Source organism: Sapajus apella, unplaced genomic scaffold (genome assembly GCF_009761245.1).
Source record: "Sapajus apella isolate SASKATOON/1434 unplaced genomic scaffold, GSC_monkey_1.0 scaffold22, whole genome shotgun sequence".
NCBI classification, from domain to species: Eukaryota; Metazoa; Chordata; class Mammalia; order Primates; family Cebidae; genus Sapajus; species Sapajus apella.
In genome coordinates this window covers 5,434,456-5,459,272 of record NW_022436962.1, presented here as the reverse complement: position 1 = coordinate 5,459,272, position 24,817 = coordinate 5,434,456, and the positions used below count along the sequence as shown (strand labels likewise).

Genomic DNA, 24,817 nt, shown 5'->3' with positions numbered 1-24,817 from the left:
AGTATGAGTGGCGGCAGAATGCCCAAAAAAGAAAGAAAGATGGGGGTTCTACCTGACTTTGCCTTCATACTGTCCATAGAACAGGTGCTGTCGGCTCGTCCACTCAGCCATCACAAACTCTAGGGCAGGTTTGCCAGTAGGTCCTGGGAGGCTACACAGGAACTCCAAGAGAGGTTCTAGCTGAGTGTGCACCAGATGAGCAAACACCATGATCAAAGACTAGGAGAAAATAAGGACATTTGCTTCAGGGAAATTAATTTCAGAGACATAGGAGATGAGAAGGAACTGGCCAGTCAGAAAGAAATAGAGTCTACACTGAGGGTATTATCCACAGGACAAGAAAACAAGGAGGTTTCCTTGTCCATGTTTCTTAGGCCTGACAGATCCCATTTTACTTAACTGCCCTGTAAGGATAGTCATAGGGTAAAAACTCAGGACCAAAATACTAATTTTCATCTCTATCAGCCAGGGGGTAGGGAGCCACCCCCCACTGTTCTCTTACCTGCATGACACTGAGAGTCTCTGCCTGCTGCATCTTACTGAGGATGGCACGAAGAATCTGGTCTAGATTCTCCCCCAGCTCCCGCCCTGCCTTGGAGATGAGGGTGGAAACAAGGCGGCCCACAAAGGCCGCAGTGAACTCTGAGGTACGGGGATCCAGGAGCTGGCTCACCACTTGCATCACATACCACAGTCCATTGTGGCCCTGCTCATCATGCCACTGGGCAACTTGTTCCAGGGTCACTGACACATAGGCCCGCAAGCACTCTCCGCCATTCTGGGGAGACAGGGGTGGCAAACAAAGATTAGTAATCGAGGACAGATACCAGGAGGACCCTCAGTCTGTATAAACAAATGTTCTCAGAGGCCTATGCCTCATAAAAGCAGTGAGCGTATAGAGTTTGTAGTGGGTTCATACCACTGGAGTCAGGAATTTACTGTTACAGACATAGATATGCATTACACAATCCCCCCTTTACCTAATCAACTATCTCAAAAATGTGTATTTTTTTTTATCACAAGGGACTATCTCAAAAATGTGTATCTTTTTTATCAAAAGAGGCAATGGCCAAGCAAAATGAATTTCAATCAAAAAGATCTACCTCTGGTACTGAAAAAATATGTTTACAATCTGGCAATAATTAGGGATACTATAGGTCTTTATATAGGTCTTACACAAACCACTAGTTGCCTAGGGATTTCCAAGCTGATCAATATTCACTGGCAAGTTCCTATAACTTTTATAATCAATCAGTTATCTGAAAAGGTAACCAGTTCATCCAAGAAACAAAAAGACAAAAAATATTCAGGCATCTCTCCCCTCGCTAGAGGCCCACCAATCACTCTGCTGACTTTATTAGAATATGCAGAAAGACTTTGTTATGGCCCACGTCTAGATGTCTGTAATCTCTTTCACAGTAGCAATACCCAATATAGATAGGCAGGGTGGTTGGTATCCGTATTTTTTAAGATTGTAACATGCTCCAAAGCACCAGAAGTGCTTGGCTTTTGCAGCCTGAACCCTTCCTGAATCCGCTAGGTAAATATGGAGTTGAGGAATTCCACGTCAAAAGCATAAAACCATGTCAGATTTCTCAGCACATTATAAGCCCATGGCTGGGCGCTATCTTCCCTCTTCTAGTCTCCATGTCTCAGATACCTGCATGGTGGCATTGTCATCTGTGTGAAGGGTACACTGTGCCACAGCAGGGAAACCTTGGCAGATGAGAAGCTGTGAAAGGGGAGGCTTTGTATTTCGTACTACTGTAGTCAGGATATCAATGGCTGTCTGAAAGAGAGAAGAAAAAGAAGAGTCAGAATTGCCTCTGGAACTGAGGGTGCCCAACAATCAAGATCCTTACTGGATGGGTATCACACAGCAACCCAGAGAAAGCTTATTAATGAAAGACAAGTTTCCGAAAATAAAGGAATAATTAAATAGGTAGTGCTCTCAGCCTCCTCATAATAGCTTACTAATTGATCAGCTCTAGGGGTGGGCATTAGTACATGGTGATGGATTGGATAACCAGGTAACATACTTAGTGGTGCTGTGTAACAGTGGCACTCTGTTCAATTTATTGAGGGTACCTCTGAAACAAGAAGAGCCATTTTCTTAAACTTTCAGAGAATCACCCACTCACGATAGCTCAGCAAAATCACCCCATGAATCTCTAATACTATTAGGTTCTTGTCAGCTAGATGCATCTGTGGGTGGCACTTGCAGATTTCTGTCTCTCTCTCTCTCACACACACACACACACACACACACACACACACACACACACACACACACACACACTCGTAGCCACTTACCGCACAGAGCCCTGCAGAGATCTTATATGCTGAGGCCTGCATTATGCTTACCAGAGTGGAAATCAGGCTCATTTGTAATCACACACACACCTCCACACCTCCCCCCGACTCCTTGGAGCCACTTACCGCACAGAGGCCTGCAGGGATCTTGTCTGCGGGGGCCTGCATTATGCTGACCAGAGTGGGAATCAGTCTCATTTGCATCGGACCCTGACAGGCTTCAATCTGGGACAGCTCCTTGAAGATGTCCTGAGCCAGTGAGGCGACGACGGGATCTGAAGTGGATAAGGCAACACGGAATCCCCCCGGCCGATGGTCTGCACTTACTTCTCACTTAATGATGCCTGTTGTTTGGCCCTAACCTAACAACTTTCGCATTGATTACGTATCACACATCTAGGACCTAGTGGGGCCACATGAATAACCTGAAAGAACCGGAGATATGCTAAATCTCCAAGAGGTACAGTTTGTTTGGCCTCATTAGAGTAAGGACTAGTCATTAACAGCTACTCCTAAAACAAAATGTGGCTTTTTCTACAGAAAATCTTTACAGCTTATTCTTGTGAAACCTGGACTATAAAACCAAAGGCTAAAAAACAACAACAACAACAACAAAAAACAGCCCAACTGATACTTTAAGAAGACATGAAAGTTATAAAAACTGCCAAAACACTAACTTTGATGAATGAGAGAAATCATACATATCTCCTACAGGGTAGCCATAGTAGACATGAAGAACTCCCAAAGCTACTTCTGGGGCAAAAGGCAAAACTCCTAAAAAGCAGAGGCTTATGAAGAAAGGGAACACTAGCTCAACGTTCTTTATTTATATAACAAAATATCCTCCTCTATTTAGTATGCAAAAATATATGCAATGTGCATCAAGGTTCTGAATTATGTCTCTTGCTCATTCGCCCTTTACTTACTACCTTTTCCCCAAGCCCTTAGGAGAGAGTAAGTGCTACAGAAATACTCTATTTTTTAATGCTGCTACATTTACAGCACAATTCTGTTTTTTGCTAACCGAAAGCCGGATTCTTTGCTTATGATGTTAAAACCATAGCATCATAGCTAAGACCAGACCCAGGGAATGTTTCATTTAAATTCACCAGCCACCATCTTTTCTTTGGTGCCCCTCACAACACACCCTCCCTGGTGGCATACCATTACTGTACTTTAGGAAAATGGCGATGGTGAAGGGGCAGATTTTGCTTTCCATGCTTGCTGTGAATTCAGGGTCTACTGTACAAACGATGCACAGGGTCTCCATCACCAGGTTGAGGACCTCTGAGCTGAACTGGGCTGCTAGGTGAATTAAGCCATCAAGGATGCTGGGGAGGAAGGGCTGGAGCACATGGGTACTCTCTGAGACTTTCAGTTGGTCACAATAACTAGAGAGAGATAGATAAGAAAGAATTATTTTAAAAAATTCAATTCCTGGTTTTTCCAATCAATCTCACACATTATAGCATTTATATGTGTAGCTTTATAAAGCCACTTCTAAAGTTAGGTAAGTTTCTATATCCTTCTGTGATGTATTAAATAAACATCACCACCACCATTTCTATGTTCTCTAATTTATTTCTGCTTTGACTTTTGGTATTTTCTTAAAAATTTTCTGTTTTTCTTGAGGTTCATTTTTTCATTCTGAAACAAACAAAATTTATATAAACATTCTATGTACACTTTCAAAATCAGTCTATTAGCTGTAGGGTTTAAAGTTCCCGCTATAGTTTTACTGTATTAGCCTCTTTTCAATCAACAAATACTTATTGAATGCTGCTTACCATGTCCAATAGGATACAACTGTTAAAAATATATTGTCTAGGGCCAGGCTCGGTGGCTCAGGCCTGTAATACCAGCACTTTGGGAGGCCAAAGTGGATCACCTGAGGTCAGGAGTTCAAGACCAGCCTGGCCAACACGGCAAAACACCGTCTCTACTAAAAATGCAAAAAAATTAGCTAGGCAGGGTGGTGCACACCTGTAATCCCAGCTACTTGGGAGGCCGAGGCATGAGAATCACGAACCTGGGAGGTTGAAGTTACAATAAGCTGTGATCATGGCCACTGTGCTCCAACCTTGGTGCCACAGTGAGACTGCCTCAAAAACAACAACAACAACAAAACAACAAAAAATACAAAACAAAACAGCAAAAAAAAAAAAAAATTGTCTAAGTCTTTACTTTTGTTTATCTTGAGAATGGCAATAAGTTAAAAGGCAATAAAAACTAAGTGCCTAGTACAGAAACAAGGCACTTAGCAGGTACTCAATAAATGGTTTTTATTTATTTATTTTTTTGAGATAAGAGTCTCGCTCTGTTCCCAAGGCAAGGCTAGAGTATAGTGGCATAATCTTGGCTCACTGCAACCTCCGCCTCCTGAGCTCAAGCGATTCTCTTGCCTCAGCCTCCTGAGTAGCTGTGATTACAGACAACTGCCACCATGCCCAGCTAATTTTTACATTTTTAGTAGAGATGGAGTTTCACCATGTTGGCCAGCCTGGTCTCCAACTACTGACCTCAGGTGATTTGTCCATCTTGGCCTCCCAAAGTGGGATTACAGGCCTGAACCACTGTGACCAGCCAATAAATGGTTTTTCTTAACTTAAATGTTTTGTTTAAAATGTCTTATAACCATATTGTTTGGGTCAGCTTTCAAAGGTCCACAATGACCAGTGCAACTGTGGGCTTTAAGCTCAGATCTGTCCATAGACTTTTTGATTTTTGGTCCATAATGTTTGATTCCAATACTACCCTGGCTCTGACCAAACTTCTCCTAAAGAGCTGATGTGAAACCTGGCTTTGGTCAGCTCTCAACTCCTTAGACTAGGTTTTGGATTCATCCCTCGACCAGCATTCATCTGTCCTCTCCCTTCCTCCATTTCCCACTTCTAAGGGTTTATAGTCACTTTGCCCCTCTAATGAACTTGAAACTGTACAGTCTGGTAGATCACAGAGTTTGCATCACTCATCTACATCACACTGGGTCTTGTATGCCATGTGTGAAGTTTGGACTTTATTTTGGAAGTAAGTGTTTCTTTAACTTAGGTGTTACTCCTAACACCTAATCTTCCCTCTACCCTAAAGTCTCCAGGGGAAATTGATGCCCCAGGAAAATGTTATATATTTATCCTGTGGCTTCCTGTACCACCTGACACAATATGACTTTCTTCTAAAGTACCTCTATCTCAGTTTGAAGAAAACAACTGGGAACCATGAATAACTTTAACTGCAGGAGCAACAAAGTCAGTTTCTATTTTAGAAAGATCAACTTGACGGTTCAAATAATATGGACTGCAGAAGTGTGAGGCTGCAGAATGATCAACCAGGAAGCTGCCGCAGTAATTCAGGCAAGAGTACAATCAGGGTAGTAGCAGTGGAAGACTCGAGAAGGAAGAGATGAGAGGCCAAGGAACCAAGATCTAAAAGGCAAATACCTGGGATATCTACCTTCATTAAAACAGGGAATATAAGATCTTCAAGTTCAGGATCTAATGTTACAAGATTTCTACCTTTACTAAAAAAGAAAATACAGGTAGGACAGGCCTGAAGGTGGTAAATGGTAAGCTCAGTAGTAAATATGTTGATTTTCAGGTACTTATAAGCTATCCATCCTGGTATAGATAGTAGGCAATAGATGTATTAGTGTGTAGCTCAGGAGAAAATCTGACATAAATTTGAATTGAAAAATGTGACCCAAGTATAATTGTCAATCAGTATCTTGTTTCAGAGATTATTTAAGGCAGTTTGGAATGATACATAAACTATGACATGAAGAAATAAATTAAAACTGGGGCTAAGGAAAAAACAAAAGCAAGGGTGGAATGCTGACCATTAAGAAGTTACTAGTGACATTAGAAAAAACAGTTCCAGGCCAGGCACAGTGGCTCACACCTATAATCCCAGCACTTTGGGAGGCCAAGGTGGGCAGATCACCTGAGGTCGGGAGTTCAAGACCAGCCTGACCAACATGGAGAAACCCTGCCTCTACTAAAAATACAAAATTAGCTAGGCGTGGTAGTGCATGCCTGTAATCCCAGCTACTTGGGAGGTTGAGGCAGAAGAATCACTTGAACCCAGGAGGCTGTGGTAAGCCGAGATCACACCATTGCACTCTAGCCTGGGTAACAAGAGCGAAACTCTGTCTCAAAAAAAAAAAAAAAAAAAAAAAAGGAAAAATAGAAAAACAGTTCCAGTAATGTGACAAGGACATAAGCCAGTCTGCAATTGGCTGCTGAACTAAATAGAGAATGACCAAATGGAAACTCTTGACTGAAGAAAAGATAGCTATCGATCCAGTCATAGGACAGTTCTTAACGGGGATTCGCAGATAGGCTTCAGGGAACCCGGTGTTCGACACTGAGTATAAAATTTTGTGAACAGATGAGTGTCCATTCTCTGGCCTGCATATCCATAGCTTTTGTCATCCTTCAGGGAGATCTGTTACATCTCTCAAGAAAACCACTAAACCACTGCCCATGTGGTCCGAGATGTGAACATTAAAAATAAAAATTTTCTTCAGATTTCTCCCGATTATAAAATGTAAACTTGTTGAAACAAACAAACAAACAAAAATATTTTAAATATACAACAGAGAATGAAAGTTCTAGTCAGTGTAGGACTAGAGAGAATACATTCTCTCTGGGGGAGATGAGAGTACCAAGTATGCCTGGTGTACTGCTGTCCACCTAAAACACTCTGGAAAGTAATGGGCTTATTTTACCCAAAGTACTTTCACATTCATACCAAGCTCCTCTCGCAGCTTGCAGCAGCAAACATTTCCATAAAATCACAACACAAAGTGGTTAATTCTCCATCATACATTCATAATCTGTTTTTCAGTTTAGTCAAGTAAGATAAGCACAGGTTTTAATGGTTTTGTCCTTATTTGGTGGGCAAATACTTTTAATCTTACACTGACACTTGTCACAGGGGACATTCACTATGTTTTTTAAATACCTCCAGAAATAATTAACGCATATGAATGAAATCAAGTTTCACAAAGGTCAGAAGCTATACAGGCAGTGACCACTGGCACACACTCAGAAAAACCCTTCAAATAACATTCATGCCTTAAGCAGGTTAGGGCTCTCTCTTCTCAGACATTTACAATGGTCTTAGAGCTTTTTGAAAAGCTCTACTTAGTTTGCCTGTTAAAATGATACTTTTAATTATTTTAGAGCCAAAGATCTGCTTCACCTAGATTGAAGCAGAAAAAGATGGGACTCTGGTTATGGTCGTTAACATTAAGCACTAAATTAAAATGCAGGCAGTTCTTGAATGCTTTCTAATGCATATAATACACGGCATCCCAAAAGGTACTCCTCTGCCTCAAAAGGTAAGACGGGGCAGTCATGTGGAACATAAATTTTGTGTTGGTAGTTTTAGGATTCAGCTGGGATGCTTAAGTTTGGGCCTTAAAATATTCATTAAAACAACAATGGTCCTTCTAGTCAGTGTAGGACTATAAATAAATGACTTTTGATCCATTAGCAACACTGGCTGTAAGAAAGGTAAAACTGGGAAAAAATAAGCAGACAGATTTCTAGGCCACAGTATCCCAGATTTGCTTTCTAATATGAATATAATCAACAACATAATGATGTGGACTCTAATCCTGCTTCTATCATTTATCAATTGTGCCATTCTATGCAAAACATTTTTCTCTCCAAGTGTTGGTTCTTCACAACTGAGAGAAAGGGAGTTGCCTAGATGATTCCAGAACTGGAGTGAATTTAGAGGAAGAGGAGCAGAAAAGAACAAAACACCTTATGGACTCATAAAAGCCATGTCCCTAACATGGATTCTTTCCTTGTCCTTCCAACATTCATCCTGAAGGAGATCATTGGCAGGGATTTCCAAGCAACATAATACACTAGAAAACTACGATTTGGTATACGTACCCTAAGCAATTTTCTCTTAAGATAACTATCACCCTAGGGTAGCATACTCACCCCCAGATGGCTCTCACTGCAGAAATTCGAACTGATGGGGGCTGTGTCTCGTGAAGACCACTAACTGTTGCCTGTAGGAACTGCTGAATTAGTTCAGGAGACATAGCAACAGTGAACCGACTGGCAGCCCAAAGTGCCCGGCCCAAAAGGAAAGGAGACACTGGGAGAAAAACAGAGCAATTAGGGGCTGGATAATGAAAATTCCTATTACGTGTCCTTTTTCTTTCCCACATTCATTTCTCAATTTTTTTTGAGATGGAGTCTCACTGTCACCCAGACTAGAGTGCAATGGTGTGATCTCAGCTCACTGTAACCTCCATCCCCCTGGGTTCAAGTGTTTCTCCTGCCTCAGCCTCCCAAGTAGCTGGGATTACAGGCACCCACCACCACTCCTGGCTAATTTTTGTATTTTTAGTAGAGGTGGGGTTTTACCATGTTAGCCAGGCTGGTCTCAAACTTCTGCCTGCCTTGGCCTCCCAAAGTGTTGGGATTACAGGAGTGAGCCACTGCGCCTGGCCCTCCATTCCTCAATTTTTTAGAAGTAAATGGATGCTACATATTATGTACAACTTACTTGTATATCATACAAGAAAATGCACAATCTTGTATGATGAAAGCAAATGTGTGACCTGTGGTAGAGAATGAATTTCCCAGTTTTCACTTGCCTTTACTGGGCAAAGTAGATCTTGAATATGATTAGCCTAAAAGGACTCTGACACCCCAGTCCTCACCCCCAGCTCTCATTATTCCTTACCTACACTACTAGTTAATCTTCTAAATGCCATCTCCATTGCTACTTTATTCCTACTTGTGGACCACTCTTATAAAGTACAGCTCTGATCATGTCATTCTTCTATTTAAAATCTATCAATGAACTCCATAGTCCACCAAATAAAGATTACCTTAGTCATCATGTTATTCAAGGCTTCCTAAGATCAGTGACTTTAGCATTACCTATGATTTCGCTTTATGGTTTCCAAACTCAAGTACACATCCCCCCTTAGCAACTTACATCTTACTCTCCCAGCTCTCTGCCTTGTTCATATTGCAAGCCAACACATTCACCTTCTTGCATTACTTAACTCATCTCTTGGGCTGAAGCAATTCTAACTATCTTTGTGCCATGGTAATTCTTTTTTTTTTTTTCCGAGACGGAGTTTTGCTCTTGTTACCCAGGCTGGAGTGCAATGGCGCGATCTCGGCTCACCGCAACCTCCGCCTCCTGGGTTCAGGCAATTCTCCTGCCTCAGCCTCCTGAGTAGCTGGGATTACAGGCACGCACCACCATGCCCAGCTAATTTTTTTTTTTTGTATTTTTAGTAGAGACGGGGTTTCACCATGTTGACCAGGATGGTCTCGATCTCTTGACCTCGTGATCCACCCGCCTCGGCCTCCCAAAGTGCTGGGATTACAGGCTTGAGCCACCGCGCCCGGCCCGCCATGGTAATTCTTTAGTGTTCTTACATGCTATAGATTTTGTTTGAGTCTAACCACTAATATAAAGATTACTACCCTTGTCTACTATAAGCTGCTGAGGACAGAGTATTCTTATTTAGCTTATCACAGGGCTTAACTTGGTTACTCACACAATAAACACCTTGTTGACAGAAATCATTGAACAGAACCTAATAAACTGTGCCAAATAATTATGCAATACAGATGTTCCTCTGCTTATGATGGGGATACTTTCTGATAAACCCACCATAAGTTGAAAATACTGTAAGTTAAAAATGCATTTAAATTTAATACTGAACACCATAGCTTAGCCAAACCTACCTAAAACATGCCCAGAAAACTTACATTAGCATAAAGTTGGGCAAACCCATCTAACACAAAACCTATTTTATAATAAAGACTTGAATGTCTCATACAATTTACTGAATAATGTACTGAAAGTGAAAACAGAATGGTTGTAAGGGTACTTGAAGTATGGTTTCTACTAAATGCATATTGCTTTGGGATCACTGTAAAATTGAAAAATCCTAAGTCCAACCACTGTAAGTCAGAAATTGTTTATAACTTTATATAATGTACAGAAGTAATTCCCAAAGGATAGTCCGGAAACTCCCTAAAGGTTAAAACTATTGTCATAGTAATACATAACTTTTTTTCACTTTCTTTTTTTTTTTTTTTTGAGACTGAGCCTCACCCTGTTGCCCAGGCTGGGGTGCAGTGGCACAATTTTGGCTTCTGGGTTCAAGCAATTATCCTGCCTCAGCCTCTTAAGCAGTTGGGATTACAGGCATGTGCCACCATGTCTGGCTAATTTTTGCATTTTTAGTAGAGACGGGGTTTCACTGTGTTAGCCAGGCTGGTCTCAAACTCCTGACCTTGTGATCTGCCCACCTCGGCCTCCCAAAGTGCTGGGATTACAGGTGTGAGCCACCACACCCGGCCTCACTTTCATTCTTTCACAGGTATATAGTGGAGTTTTCCAGAGGTTATATGATATGTGACATTGTGGCTCTGACAGCCAGTAGAACGCACGTTTCTATTTCTTTTATTTTAAAAGTTTCAGTTTTAATCTTTAGTATGTTAAATATTAATAAATTAAAGCCACATAAAAATGTCTTTTAAATTGTTGATAATTTGAAACAAAAAAGTTTCAGAATGGTTGGTGTAGAAAAGTTTTTAGCTACAGGCAGGATTAACAAATGATATGTATTAGGCCTTTTTCCAGTCTAAGTAACAAATACTCTAAAATTTCCAAAGTTTTTGAAAATTCTTAGGCCGGGCGCGGTGGCTCAAGCCTGTAATCCAGCACTTTGGGAGGCCGAGGCAGGTGGATCACGAGGTCAAGAGATCGAGACCATCCAGGTCAACATGGTGAAACCCTGTCTCTACTAAAAATACAAAAACATTAGCTGGGCATGGTGGTGCATGCCTGTAATCCCAGCGACTCAGGAGGCTGAGGCAGGAGAATTGCCTGAACCCAGGAGGCGGAGGTTGCGGTGAGCCGAGATCGCGCCATTGCACTCCAGCCTGGGTAACATGAGTGAAACTCTGTCTCAAAAAAAAAAAAAAATAAATAAAATAAAATAAAATTCTTTGCTAGGGTAAATAAACTCTATAAGAAATGTGTTGATGGGCTTCAGAAATCATTCAACATGTAACTATGGAATGCCTACTCAAGGCACTTATGGGGGGGTGCTAAAAAAAAAAAAAAAGGGTACTTGTAGAATACAAAGATTAGACATGATTTCAACTCTCAGAGAACTTACTAGTAGGAGTAAGAAAACATATTCAACAATGTAGCATATGATAAGTACAGAGTGAAAGAGGATATTCCCAATGGATCTGATCTCTGGATGTGGAACCATCTTAATTTTGTGATTCAGAGAATGGAAGTGACAGAGTGAGATACCCAATAATAGATTACCTATTTAAAATCACAGAGCACAATGTTTTCAAATGACATAAGCTACTCCCAGAACTATACTGTGGAGAGAAAGTGAATGGATTGAAAATGGAGCAAACAATACCAAATGTTCCATGATTTAGGTACTGAGAGAGGAAGCAAAGAGAGTGCTTTGGGATGTGGATTTGACTCTAAGGACGAGAAAAGGCATGGCACAGGCAGAAGCAAGTAGCAGAAAATGCCACATAGACAACAATGATTCTTAGCTACTGCTTTGTATTGCTGAAGAAATCGGTCTAATAGTAAAGAGCTACTTTTTTTTTGTTTTAACTGAGTTTTGCTCTGTGGCCCAGGCTGGAGTAGTGGTGTGATCTAGGTTCACTGCAACCTCTGCCTCCTGGGTTCAAGTGATTCTCCTGCCTCAGCCTCTTGAGTAGCTGGGACTATAGGCGCCAACCACCACACCTGGCTAATTTTTGTATTTTTAGTAGAGATGGAGTTTCACCAAATTGGCCAGGCTGGTCCTGAACTCCTGACCTAAGGTGATCCACCTGCCTCAGCCTCCCAAAGTGCTGGGATTAGAGGCGTGAGCCACTGAGCCCAGCCTACTTTTTTCAAGACAGAAAACTAACACGAGTAGGAGAATGGAACATTTTAATTATTTGGATATTGACCAAAAATAAAGTTTGAGAAAAATGACAGGAAACAAACAGGAAGAATTGCCTGACACAGAATGACTGAGGGCATTCTGGACTTAACGATGAGAGCAGAATCTGGTAATTCTCAAGGTACAGCAACCAGATTTGCATTCCATTCAAATGCCAAAAACAACCGTGAATAGGAACGCCAATTTGGGAAGAAACATAAACATCATGGAAGAATTATGAACTAGGCAGCATTAATTTGTTATTAGGTGAAGCTTGAGCGCAGGCCTCTGGGCTGTTTTAGAGGTTTGAATGAGTTCAAGCTGTAGGATATAAAGAATTTTCACTCAAAGGACACAAGCATATCTGGCCTACCAGTCTAAGTGAACAATATAACCAACTTAATGACAGGTATAATGAGCTTCTAGAATCCTGGCATGTGCTGAAACATACCTGAGAGGTTGAGGTCTGCAAGGATGACATTGGTCAGGAACCCATGCATGTCAAAATGAATCCTGCCATTTTTCACACTGTCAGTGATGATGGCCTTCACTGAGCCTAGGGCAAGCATGCATGCCTCATGGATCTTCCACCTGTGAAAGGATACTACAGCCTAGTAAAACAAACCACGCTGCCAAAAAAGATAAATATTTGAGGAAAGAAGATTCAGAAAAGGGCACTTCAGCACAATCTCTCCCAAAAGGGTTATTTACTTTAAGCCCTTATATTCTAATAGCAAAAACAGAGTGAAATTTTAGTAATAAGAGATTATTAAATCTCTTATTAAATTAAAACCAGATTTGCAAATTAAAACCAAAATAAATCCATCATTTCACGGCTTTTTAAGAAGGGGTAAGCAAAAGCTTCTTAACCAGTTAGCTGCTCACTCTTACCAGTGCTCAGTGCCACTGTTTTTGGTTTGCTCAGCTTCTTGTAAATGTCGAGTGGCTGCAGCAGCCAGGGCTGCTGCACTTTCATTCTGGAAATCTGTGGCCACAGCCTATGGAGAAAGAAGAGCTAATAAATCTGTTTGTGCCCATTAAATGCATTTTAATTGCAAACTGCTTTAATCATGACTGTTAGAAGTGATTGGTTCAAGCTCTTTCACATACATGCAAATCCCTGATGAACTGTATTAAAAATGTTATACCTGTGGGTCAGGGTCTCTAATGAAATAAAAGTAATATCTGTATTTCTGTAGTGCCTGGGCATTGTAAGGCTAACCAGTTGGCTCCTTTGCTATATTCAGCAGAGTATAAGTGAGCAATAATAGATCTAGCTTTGGATGACAATGGGCCAAATATTTGCTCTTTTGGAACCTGATCATAGAAAAATAAGTCTAATCTATTAATTGAAACAGAATATAATTTTTTGTAGGTCCTTAGAAATACTAAATTAAATGATAATGAGAAGTGATTCATCAACAGAAAACAAATCTTTTACCTAACAAGAAGCAAGTGGTAGTTTCTTCTTAGTATTTCAGCATAGAGACAATGCTATGTTCTAGCTAAAAGAGCCAAAGAAAACACGAGCAGGCCAGGCTCAGTGGATCACGCCTGTAATCCCACCACTTTGGGAGGCTGAGGTGGGTGGATCACCTGAGGTCGGGAGTTCGAGACCAGCCTGACCAAGATGGAGAAACCCCGTCTCTACTAAAAGTACAAAATTAGCCAGGCATGGTGGCTCATGCCTGTAATCCCAGCTACTCGTGAGGGTGAGGCAGGAGAATCGCTTGAACCCGGGAGGCAGAGGTTGAGGTGAGCTGAGATCACACCATTGTACTCCAGCCTAGGCAACAAGAGCGAAACTCTGCGTCTCAAAAAAAAAAAAAAAAGAACAAAAAAAAGCACCACAAACAAACAAAAGAGAAAACATGAGCAGATACTTGGATGTTCATTTTTCAGCAATCTGTTTTGTTTTGTTAGGTTTGCCAACCTTTGATCTGTGCTATAGATTCTTGTTGAAGAATGAATTAAACGGAAAGGTTCTGGATTCAACTACTCTTACTCCATGGAACACTTTATCCTCTACACAGTTCTCCCCACTATTCCAGCACTATGGTCTGTACAATTCTTACATCCAATAAGTCAGAACCAGTAGCAATGATTTTAGAATTTCTGGGTCTCAAACTTCATTTCAGAAACTCTTGTATCCCCTAAGAGGTCTGAGATAAAGCCACTCAACAACGTTGATCACCTTGGATTAGTTACTAGAAAAGAGGAAATGCTCAAGTGACTGATTAAAATTATGTGGCTGAAGTATCAAGGTAAACTTACCAGCAACAAGTCTTGAGCTGCTATCCTAACGGTATAGGAGAATGTATCATCATCTTCATCTTCTACAAATTGTTGGGGGTTGGCTGTCCATACTTTAATCTGAAAAGATGAAGTTATATCTTTGTGATGCTGCTAATCTGATTCATAGCTTTTCATCAACAGATACAGGAAGACTTCAACCTACTATCCTGAACAAAACTCTAGCCTTAGCTGGGTGCAATGGCTCACAACTGTAATCCTGACACTTTGGGAGGCCAAGATGGGAGTACTGCTTGAGCCCAGGAGTTTGAGACCAGCCTGGGCAATATAGTGAGACCTCAACTCTACAAAAAATAAAAAAGTCTTCTGTGAGTAGATGAGGAACAGCATTAAAATAAGACAGAGAAAGAGAGAAATAAAATAAAATTAAAAAGTCAATTGGGCATGGTGGCATATGCCTGTGGTCCCAGCTACTCAGGAGGCTGAGGCATGCGGATGGCTTGAGCTTGGGAGGTCAAGGCTGCAGTGAGCTGTGTCTGCACCACTGCACTCCAGACTGAGCAACACAGCAAGACCCTGTCTCAAAACAAAACCAAAAACACACCAAAAAACTCTAGCTTCAAAAATCTTTTCTTTTTGATGTAGACAAACAAATACTATCAAGTAGCAAGGTAGGCAGCAACAGCTACTGCTCTCTTTTAGAATCTGGCCAATTACCAGCTCTCTGCCACTGTCAACCAGCTGTTACCCTTTGATAGATCGATTTTCTGAACATATTAAGTCTGATGGAATATTTACTGTGAAAATTAGGTCAATTCTTGTGCTATTTTAAACGAGGCATTTTATCTAATTTTGAACATTCTTTGCTGGTTTTAATGATCCACCATCAGGCTAATGGTTGATCTCTACATTTTACTATAAGGAAGGAACAGATCTCCTAAAAATCAGGGTTTTAGGTTAGTAGTCCTGTGAGATTTTCTAATGGCAAAAATAGGCCAGGCACAGTGGCTCATGCCTGTAATCCCAGCACTTTGAGAGGTCAAGGTGGGCGGATTACTTGAGTCCAGGAGTTAGAGACTACTAGCCTGGGCAACAGAGTATAATATTTTTCTACAAAAAATTAAAAAATTAGCTGGGTGTGATGGTAAACTCCAATACCTTGCATTTGGCAATAAAATGATGTCATAGCTTTCCTAGAACTTCACATGTAATTATTTGTCTTGTGTCTATTTTTAGAAATAAAGTGTTCATTTGACCAAGACTTCACATTCTTCAAGTTGCACTTTCCAAATACATGATGGTAACTGTCTCTCAAATATTATTTACCTGTTCCTCGGTGATTTGCATGTACAGGATAATATAATAAATCAATTCAGGCAAGGCTTTCTTAACAGTGCTTTTGAATTTGCTATTTTCTAGTAGAGCATGAACAAATTCAAAAATGCTAAAGACAAGATTTTCAAAGCCCAGGACTTCACCTACAGGAAATATACAAAAGAAGAAATTAATAGCGAGAAAGTAAAAAGAAAGTATACATGCTGAAAATGAACTATATTATCTTTGTAAATTATTGAATATTTAAAGTACTTGCTAATAATTATTTCTGAGGAATTGGGAGAGAGGGCTCAGAGTCACAAAACTGAATTTTGAAGACATTAAATATTCTTTGGTTTTTCAAGTAAAATAATCAGAACACTGAAAATATTTCCCAGTATGTCTACTTTTCTAATCTGAAATACTTCGAAATATCAAAATAGAAGTAAAAGACTCATATCTGGACACCAAAATGAAACATGACAAAATGCCAGAAACAGGCTAGATTAAACGGCCTTAAAAGCATCTCTTCCAACTCAGAAATTCTATGATTTTATGAGATTTATGCAAATACCTATGAGGAACAGACTGAAGATTGTCAATTCTTATTTCCTCACATCTAATATATTGAAAATAAACTCAATTAGAAAACACTTAATAGAATGAAACCTCTCAAGTTTACTGTTTTTTTTTTACCTCCTGTCTCTGGCTTCTTTTTCTTTTTCCACTAAGTGGTGTTTCTATAAAGATCAAATAAACTACATACCATCAGAATCCACAGGATCTTCTACTTCTTCTGTGTAATTTACTTCTGTCCTCACATAAGTATGATGAAGAGTAAAGAAATAGAATTTGGAGTCTGCTTTACATATAAGCTACAAGGAAATGTTACATATTCCAACACTAAAGTAGACACCTTAAAAAAGCCTGTTTAAGAAGAGTGCAACCACATGAATGAGAGACCCAATGCTAGATTCCTAACTATAGGTGGTAGTAGCTCCCTTAAGCTTTCGAGAAAGGATATAAAGCTGCACTCTCAGTTAGGGTGTTCCAAACAATAGGCAGAATCTGCTGCATGGAGGACACCATGTGCTTTGGGAAGTTTTTCACTAGGGCTGTCACTGCCTAAGAAGTTAAGAGAAAAAGACCCAAGTCATGAGTGATATATAAGAAATCAATGATTTCAGACCACCCTCTCAAACTCCAAATATTTCATTGGTAGGAAGTGTTTACCTTTAGGACCTCCATCTTAAATCCACTGTCAGATGTTGGGCCATCTGGTATCTGGAGGGCCTGAACAAAGGCCTCTGTGAACTGCTGTACCACGGGAAAGATCAGGACTTTGGCTGCGCCCTGATAACAGAAACCAAAGTCAATGCTGGACAAATCCCTAATCCAGTCAATGCTTCAACACATATGTATCAAACACTGATATTTGAAAGGCACCTGAAGCTCTCTTCAGGCTCTGAGACCGATCAGAAGAGAATAGCTGTAAGGTCAGTGAAGATGTTACCCAAAATTTCATTAACCAGCACGGGTAGCTCATCATCACAGCCCTCTTACAAACTGTTATGTAAGACCGACTTTCCTCATAACTGTTTCTGAATCACAGGGATTGCTTTGCTTCACACAAAAGGAGCCATAAAAGAGTAGGAAAGTTCTGAGTGATGACTACTGTGAAAAGGATATAGGATAAGGTGTTCGAAGAAGTAAGACTCAAAAGGAGACTAACCTTTTTTTTTTTAATACAATTTTTAAGTGTGAGGGAGATCCATTTATTAGCATAAGTTATTCAATAGCCTTATTTAAGGCCAGAACCCAGTGATTTTTATTGAAAATATTGGCTGTGAATTGCTGGAAGGTTTAATAATGTTATCCCTGTCTTGAAATTCTATTACACAGGATTGAGTCAAAGAGCGTCTGTGAGTCACCTGAATTTGTCTCCTGGCCAGCTGCACATTTGATTTTGAATCATTGTGCTGCCTTGGATCCAAGGAGAGGCCCACTGTTGTTCTCAGCTCTAGACCTTGTCATCCTCTCTAGTTCTGTTTTAATGATGAGGGATGGTAAACTGGGCTGGCAATTGAGAGATTAGTATTTGGATTACATTTCTACCACAAGGAGTTGCATGACCTGTGATTAGAGAGGCTGGCATTTGATGATAATTCACGAAAAAACTGCCATACGACTTATCACCATGTCACCCAAAGATGTCCAGCATTTAGAATTTATCATTCCTTTAATACAACAAACAAACCAAAACACACTCTAGGCCAAATCCACATCTGGTTGGGAATCCTAGTATCTCTGTTGTGGGGGTAGGGTTCAACTGTTCACAGCATATTTTTCTTTGGTTTCCTACTCTTCATTTCCTGCTTCTGTTAAATTCTTATTCCCTGTCTGCATCTCACCTCCTGGCCATTTCTTCCCTTCTATTTTTGTCATTAACTCCATATATGGAAGACAACTTTGTCTTTAATTTTCCACCAATTTTCTTTTACCCAAGACAGTGTATCTTGCACATTTTTACTGAAAGTCTGGCATAAAGCACGCGCGCGCGTGCGCGCGCGTGTATGTCTCTCTCTCTCTCTCTCTCTCTCTCGACTAAGCTTTTTACAAATTGAAGATTCAACCAGGCCAGGTGTGGTGGCTCACACCCATAATCCTAGCACTTTGGGAGGCCAAGGTGGGAGGGTCACTTGAGCCTAGGAGTTGAAGATGAGCCTGGGCAACATAGGGAGAGACCCTGTCTCTACAAAAATAAATTCGTTAGGCTGGGCACCATGGCTCACGCCTGTAATACCAGCAGTTTAAGAGGCTGAGGCAGGCGGATCATGAGGTCAAGAGATTGAGACCATCTTGGTCAACATGGTGAAACCCTGTCTCTATTAAACACACAAAAATTAGCTGGGTATGGTGGCACACACCTGTAGTACCAGCCACTTAGGAGGCTGAGGCAGAAGAATTGCTTGAACCCAGGAGGTGGAGGCTGCAGTAAGCCGAGGCTGTGGGACTGCACTCCAGCCTGGCAACAGAGCAAAACTCTGTCTCATTAAGGAAAAAAAAAAAAAGGCCAGGCGCGGTGGCTCAAGCCTGTAATCCCAGCACTTTGGGAGGCCAACGCGGGTGGATCACGAGGTCAAGAGATCGAGACCATCCTGGTCAACATGGTGAAACCCCGTCTCTACTAAAAATACAAAAAATTAGCTGGGCATGGTGGTGCGTGCCTGTAATCCCAGCTACTCAGGAGGCTGAGGCAGGAGAATTGCCTGAACCCAGGAGGCAGAGGTTGCGGTGAGCCGAGATCGCGCCATTGCACTCCAGCCTGGGTAATGTGAGTGAAACTCCGTCTCAAAAAAAAAAAAAAAAAAAACCCTCAAATAAATAAAAAAATAAAAATATAGCTGGGTGCTGTGGTTCATGCTTATAATCCCAGCACTTTGGGAGGCTGAGATGGTAAGATTACTTGAGCCCAGAAGTTCAAGAGCAGCCTGGGCAATATACTGCAACCTCATCTCTACAAAAAAAAAAAAAAAAGAGAAAAGAGGATCAGCCAAGTGTGGTGGTGCACATCACATGTGTAGTTCCTACTGGGCGGGCGGCGGGGGGGCGGTTTCGGAGGTGGGAGGATAACTTAAGCCCAGGAGTTTGAGGCCGCAGTGAGCCATGACTGTACCACTGTACTCTAGCCTGGATGACAGAGCAAGACCCTGTCTGGAAAAATAATAATAATTTAATAAAAATGTGTCTAACTCTAATACTAGTTAGTGTGCTTTTTGGTGCTGCTATCAAGAAATGACTCGCTGCTTTGCATGAATAAGACTTTTAAGCATGAAGTCTGTTATTGATCCAAAGACCCGCTTACCTTTTCCAGTTCCTCCATATTACAGATCATATGGGCACAAGTGGTAAAAATCTCCACAGCTCGGGAACGGGTTCGAATACCATAGACCTGGAAAAAAGGTTACAGAATAGCCATGAGATTAGAGCATGTAGGTATGTGTGTATCTCTGACTAGAAGTAAAGCTATGACTAATGAATCCTCACATGACATTAGATAGCCTTGAGAGATGGTAAATGTCATTCATTTCTGTCTAGGAGGCAGACTTCCGTAATTCAGAGAATGAAACATAGCGGAATCATAATGTTGGAACTTACTGGAATGAACCTTATATATGGGCCTCTGTGGGTTCATTTGATTAAAAACCACCAGGCTGGGTAGTGCTTAAAATCCTAACACAGCCAATATATTTCCTTTAAAATGCAGATCACTGGTTGGGGGCTGAGGGGTATAGGGAAGTTAAAAGATTATTTATCAGGTATTTATACCTTATTATAAATAAGTTATTCATATACACACTAATCAAATATATATACAATATATTAAGGGCCTATTATGTGCAATGCAGTGATAGATTGCTTCCAATTACTTAGCTGAGGTAGGCAAGCTTAGCTGGGATAACTCAGTAAGAGGCTGGAAGTAGCATGGAGGCACTATTTATTTACTAAGGGGCTCCTGGATGCCAGTAAGTATGATATGTGAAGAAATATTTAAGCTATTTCACTTTTTTTTTTTTGAGATGGAGTTTCGCTCTTGTTGCCCAGGCTGGAGTGCAATGGCATGATCTTGGCTCACCGCAACCTCCGCCTCTCAAGGTCAAGCGATTCTCCTGCCTCAGCCTTCCAAGTAGCTAGTATTACAGATATGCACCACCATGCCCAGCTAATTTTTGTATTTTTAATAGAGACGGGGTTTTTCCATGTTGGTCAGGCTGGTTGGTCTTGAACTCCTGACCTCAGGTGATCTGCCCGTCAGTCTCCCAAAGTGCAGTGATTATAGGTGTGGGCCACTGTGCCTGGCTATTGCACTCTTTTTATTAAAGGCTTGCCCTTGTAGTTGAGTGAAAGGTCTAAGGTTAATTCAGGTTCAGACAAAGATCTTTCAGATCTTTGTCAGTTCTAGTCTTTAGATATTGACATCAGTTACAAACACTATAATCTCCCAACTAAGAGGTGGGGGCTGACGAGAGCCTGAACTCACTATAATCTTGGAGCTGATATTTCATACCTCAGCCATGGTGAAGATCTTATACATTTCTGGGAGAATGACAGGAGCAACAAGTGGCATCTGTGTGTCTGTCACTTCTCTAGTGAATTCTACAAAGAAAAAAGTAGTAGTTAAAAAAAAAAATACTGCTTCATAAAGATATTAAGCGTGATATTTCTGAACTGCTTCTAGGTGGCAGTTCCCAAACAGACAGGACACAGGTAAAGACAGTGGCCTGGTGGTCTCATTCTGTGAAAGCAAAATTAGCGAGAGTTGCTGACTATTTGTTAGAAGGAGAAAGAATAATATGGAAATAGAGAAAAATACAAGAGATTAAAAAAGAAAACAATATAAATACCGAAAGCAAATCTGTAATAGAACTGCATAAAAGTCCTTGTGAGGTAAACTTGGGAAAATTCTGTATTAATTTATCTTGTGCCCATCTGTCAACATTCAGTTACACTTCGAGGTTTCCTACCTTTGGTTCTGTTTTCAGTACTTTTGCTTGGCAAGCTGGTCTGATGCACATAATAAAACATGTACATTCTTACTAGGCCTCAACTCCACTTTGTATATGTTACTCTTCTCAGTAGACAATATTTATTGACTTAAAAGTCAGAGGCTGTTACTAACTGGAAGAAAAACGGATTTTCTACATAAATGTGGCAAAAAGCAACCTATACACAGAATGAGACATGAAGAAGGTGACAGAAATATGGGTTTTATCTTTCCTTCCACTTCTTTTTTTTTTTTTTTTTTGAGACAGAGTTTCGCTCTTGTTACCCAGGCTGGAGTGCAATGGCACGACCTCGGCTCACCGCAACCTCCGCCTCCTGGGTTCAGGCAATTCTCCTGTCTCAGCCTCCCGAGTAGCTGGGACTACAGGCACGCGCCACCATGCCCAGCTGATTTTTTATATTTTTAGTAGAGACGGGGTTTCACCATGTTGACCAGGATGGTCTCGATCTCTTGACCTCGTGATCCACCCGCCTCGGCCTCCCAAAGTGCTGGGATTACAGGCTTGAGCCACCGCGCCCGGCCCTTTCCTTCCACTTCTTAAAAAAAACCCCACACCACACTCAAGGCACTGAGACAGCACAAAGGACCCTGGATTCATGTTACAAAGCAGCAGGATAAACGCCCTTGAGTTCTAATAACTATTCACTTTACCTGATGCTTTTCTACATTATCACTATAAAAATGGAAATAGAAGCTGGGCACAGTGGCTCACGCCTGCAATCTCAGAGCTTTGGGAGGCTGAGGTGGGAGGATCAATTGAGGCCAGGAGTTCAAGACCAGCCTGAACATAGCAAGATATGCCACTACATTTAAAAGGAAGAAAAAAAAAAAAAAGCTGCATGTGGTAGCATGTGCCTGTAGTCCCGGCTACTTAGGATGGTGAGGCAGGAGGCTCACTTGAGCCCAGGAGGTCAAGGTTACAGTAAGCTACAATAGTGCCACTGTACCCAAGCCTGGGTGACAGAGTGAGACCATGTCTCTAATAATAAATAAACAAATAACTAGCTAACCACTTGGGACATTTTGGGGGAAGATACCCAGCCAGAAACACAAGTTGGCATTTTCAGGATTAATGCACTCAATAGTTTTGGGCAATGTCAATCCCCATGAGTCATATGAAGATCTAATACTCAAGGATGAATTTTCTTTACTAGCTGTAATTTCCTCCTCAAGAATAAAGTCTGAGCTTTGAATAGTGAGTGTTCTATTTTATTTAGAAATCCAAGGAAATTAGTTGAAATAAACATGATAGATGGTATAACAAGCTTTATGAAAAATATAGTATAATTTCTTTTTTTTTTGAGATGGAGTTTCGCTCTTGTTGCCTAGGCTGGAGTGCAGTGGCGCAATCTTGGCTCACTGCAACCTCTGCCTTCAGGGTTCAAGTGATTCTCCTGCCTCAGCCTCCTGAGTAGGGATTATAGGCGCCTGCCACCATGCCCAGTTAATTTTTTTATTTTTGGTAGAGACGGGGTTTCACCATGTTGGTCAGGCTGGTCTTGAACTCCCAACCTCAGGTGATCCGCCTGCCTCGGCCTCCCAAAGTGCTGGGATTACAGGTGTGAGCCACCACGCCCAGCCAATTTAATTCTACTAATAAAGTGCTTACCTGATTTTTACTCTCCTATACTCATCCCTGGTATCAATTTACTAATACTTTATTGGTTTAATTCTAAAAGTTTTCTGAAGTGATTTCAGCAAGTCAGAAAAATTCTGGGACTCCAGCAACACCTCAATCTCTAAACTTCTTTGAGACTGAAGAACAAGCTGTATCTGTGGATCAATCCTTAGCTGGTATGTTTGTATTTCCTTCACAACATAAGCCTTAGTCAGTTCTCATCTATAAGTAGGTAAGATTAAAAGGAAGCCTCATTAAAGGGAAACTGGTACAGTATCCTGAAAGACTCTGAAGAGAATCAGTACCATTCTTCTAATGGCCCTCTGTCCATCACCAATGTCTTGCTATCCTCATGCATGCCTAAGTTTTTGTTGTCAGAGCGTTGTCTGCCCTTGTTTGAATATGTGGAGCAATTATTTGGGAATAGCACTTGGCTGCCAGCCATTCCATGTCTGGTGACTCCATTACAAAAGAAGACAAATTTCCCCAACAGTTCTTTCCCTGTGGCTGGCAGAAAAGTGATCTCACCGAACAGTAATTTCCTTAGTCAAACACAATAAGGGCTCTTCAGCATCCAAATCAAGATAAATGTACAAACACCTTTACTCTCCAGGTTTGTCAAAAGAAGCTGAATTTCATGTTGGAAGTCTAAGAGGGAATAGGCTTCCTTTCCTTGGCAGAACATGTATCTGTTAATTGATATCCTGACACTATGAAGTTGTGAATCAAGAATTCTAAAAGGCCAATTCCATGGAGAGGGGTGTGTGAAATCACCTGAATAATGCATGAGTCATAAAGGAGAAGCAAGGGCAATAAGCAGGGAAGTAAAAATCTGAGCAAGGAACATTTTGATCTTTTTGGTAAGTCTGTTCTGTATCCGAGCTAAAAACTGAAGCTTTGTCACAGGCAATCAATACGAATATTGTAGGTAATTCAAAAAGGCAGCTAGCTGGGGCATGGGAAGAGGTGGTTTTGAAACAAAAAGAGAAAAAAGACTTGCATTTGGCAAAGAGTTGATATTATCTACCATTAGTATCAGATAGACTAGCAAAATTGGGCCTGTGTGCTAAGTTCAGTAAACTGAGATTCAGAGAGAATAGAATTGGCATGCAGAGCCAGTTAAGAATACATTTCAAGTAAACTAGCAGGTCATAGAGAAAGAGATAAGATATTGGTGGGACTTCCACAAACCTGTGTGAATGACGGACAAAGATGATTTCTAAAATATCAGTACAGGATGACTAAAGTCCAGGTAAGAATTTCTTGAAGGCAAAACACAGTAGTGACTTCATCTAGGGAATGGAAAGCAGGGAGGAACTTGCAAAGGACTGGGAAACTCAGGCCATCCCTAAGGATATGTGAAAGTAGACTCTGGGTGGGATTGATAGATTAATCAGGTTTAGAAGAGATATCCATCAAATCTCTTTGAACTAAAAGCTGAAGTTTTCTTTTTCTTTCTTTCTTTTGAGATGGAGTCTTGCTCTGTCATCTAGGCTGGAGTGCAGTGGCACGATCTTGGCTCACTGCAACCTCTGCCTCCCTGGTTCAAGCGATTCTTCTGCCTCAGCCTTCCGAGTAGCTGGGACTACAGGCACACGCCACCACGCCCAGCTGGTACTTGTATTTTTAGTAGAGACAGGGTTTCACCATATTAGCCAGCCTGGTCTCAAACTACTGATCTCATGATCTGCCCGCCTCAGCCTCCCAAAGTGCTGGGATTACAGGCGTTCGAACCACTGCACCTGGCCTAAAGTTGAAGTTATTTTTTTTTTTTTTTTTTTTTTTTTGAGACGGA

The 24,817-nt window shown here is 41.0% G+C and overlaps 1 protein-coding gene across 3 annotated transcripts in view; it reads right to left on the bottom strand.

Moving 5' to 3' along the window:
* The window catches only part of IPO9 (importin 9), a 51,642-nt gene that overhangs the window by 5,301 nt on the left and 21,524 nt on the right, over positions 1–24,817 (bottom strand). For all 3 annotated transcript variants that reach the window (XM_032288723.1, XM_032288724.1, XM_032288725.1), the window contains 15 exons: positions 20,907–20,995; positions 19,704–19,790; positions 17,072–17,191; positions 16,863–16,963; positions 16,605–16,663; positions 15,851–16,002; positions 14,546–14,644; positions 13,163–13,269; positions 12,723–12,862; positions 8,268–8,427; positions 3,478–3,704; positions 2,440–2,588; positions 1,661–1,789; positions 503–778; positions 53–219 (listed from right to left, as the gene is read on the bottom strand). In XM_032288723.1, the coding sequence (XP_032144614.1) occupies positions 53–219; positions 503–778; positions 1,661–1,789; positions 2,440–2,588; positions 3,478–3,704; positions 8,268–8,427; positions 12,723–12,862; positions 13,163–13,269; positions 14,546–14,644; positions 15,851–16,002; positions 16,605–16,663; positions 16,863–16,963; positions 17,072–17,191; positions 19,704–19,790; positions 20,907–20,995 (2,062 nt within the window). The remainder of the gene's footprint in view (positions 1–52; positions 220–502; positions 779–1,660; positions 1,790–2,439; positions 2,589–3,477; positions 3,705–8,267; positions 8,428–12,722; positions 12,863–13,162; positions 13,270–14,545; positions 14,645–15,850; positions 16,003–16,604; positions 16,664–16,862; positions 16,964–17,071; positions 17,192–19,703; positions 19,791–20,906; positions 20,996–24,817) is intronic.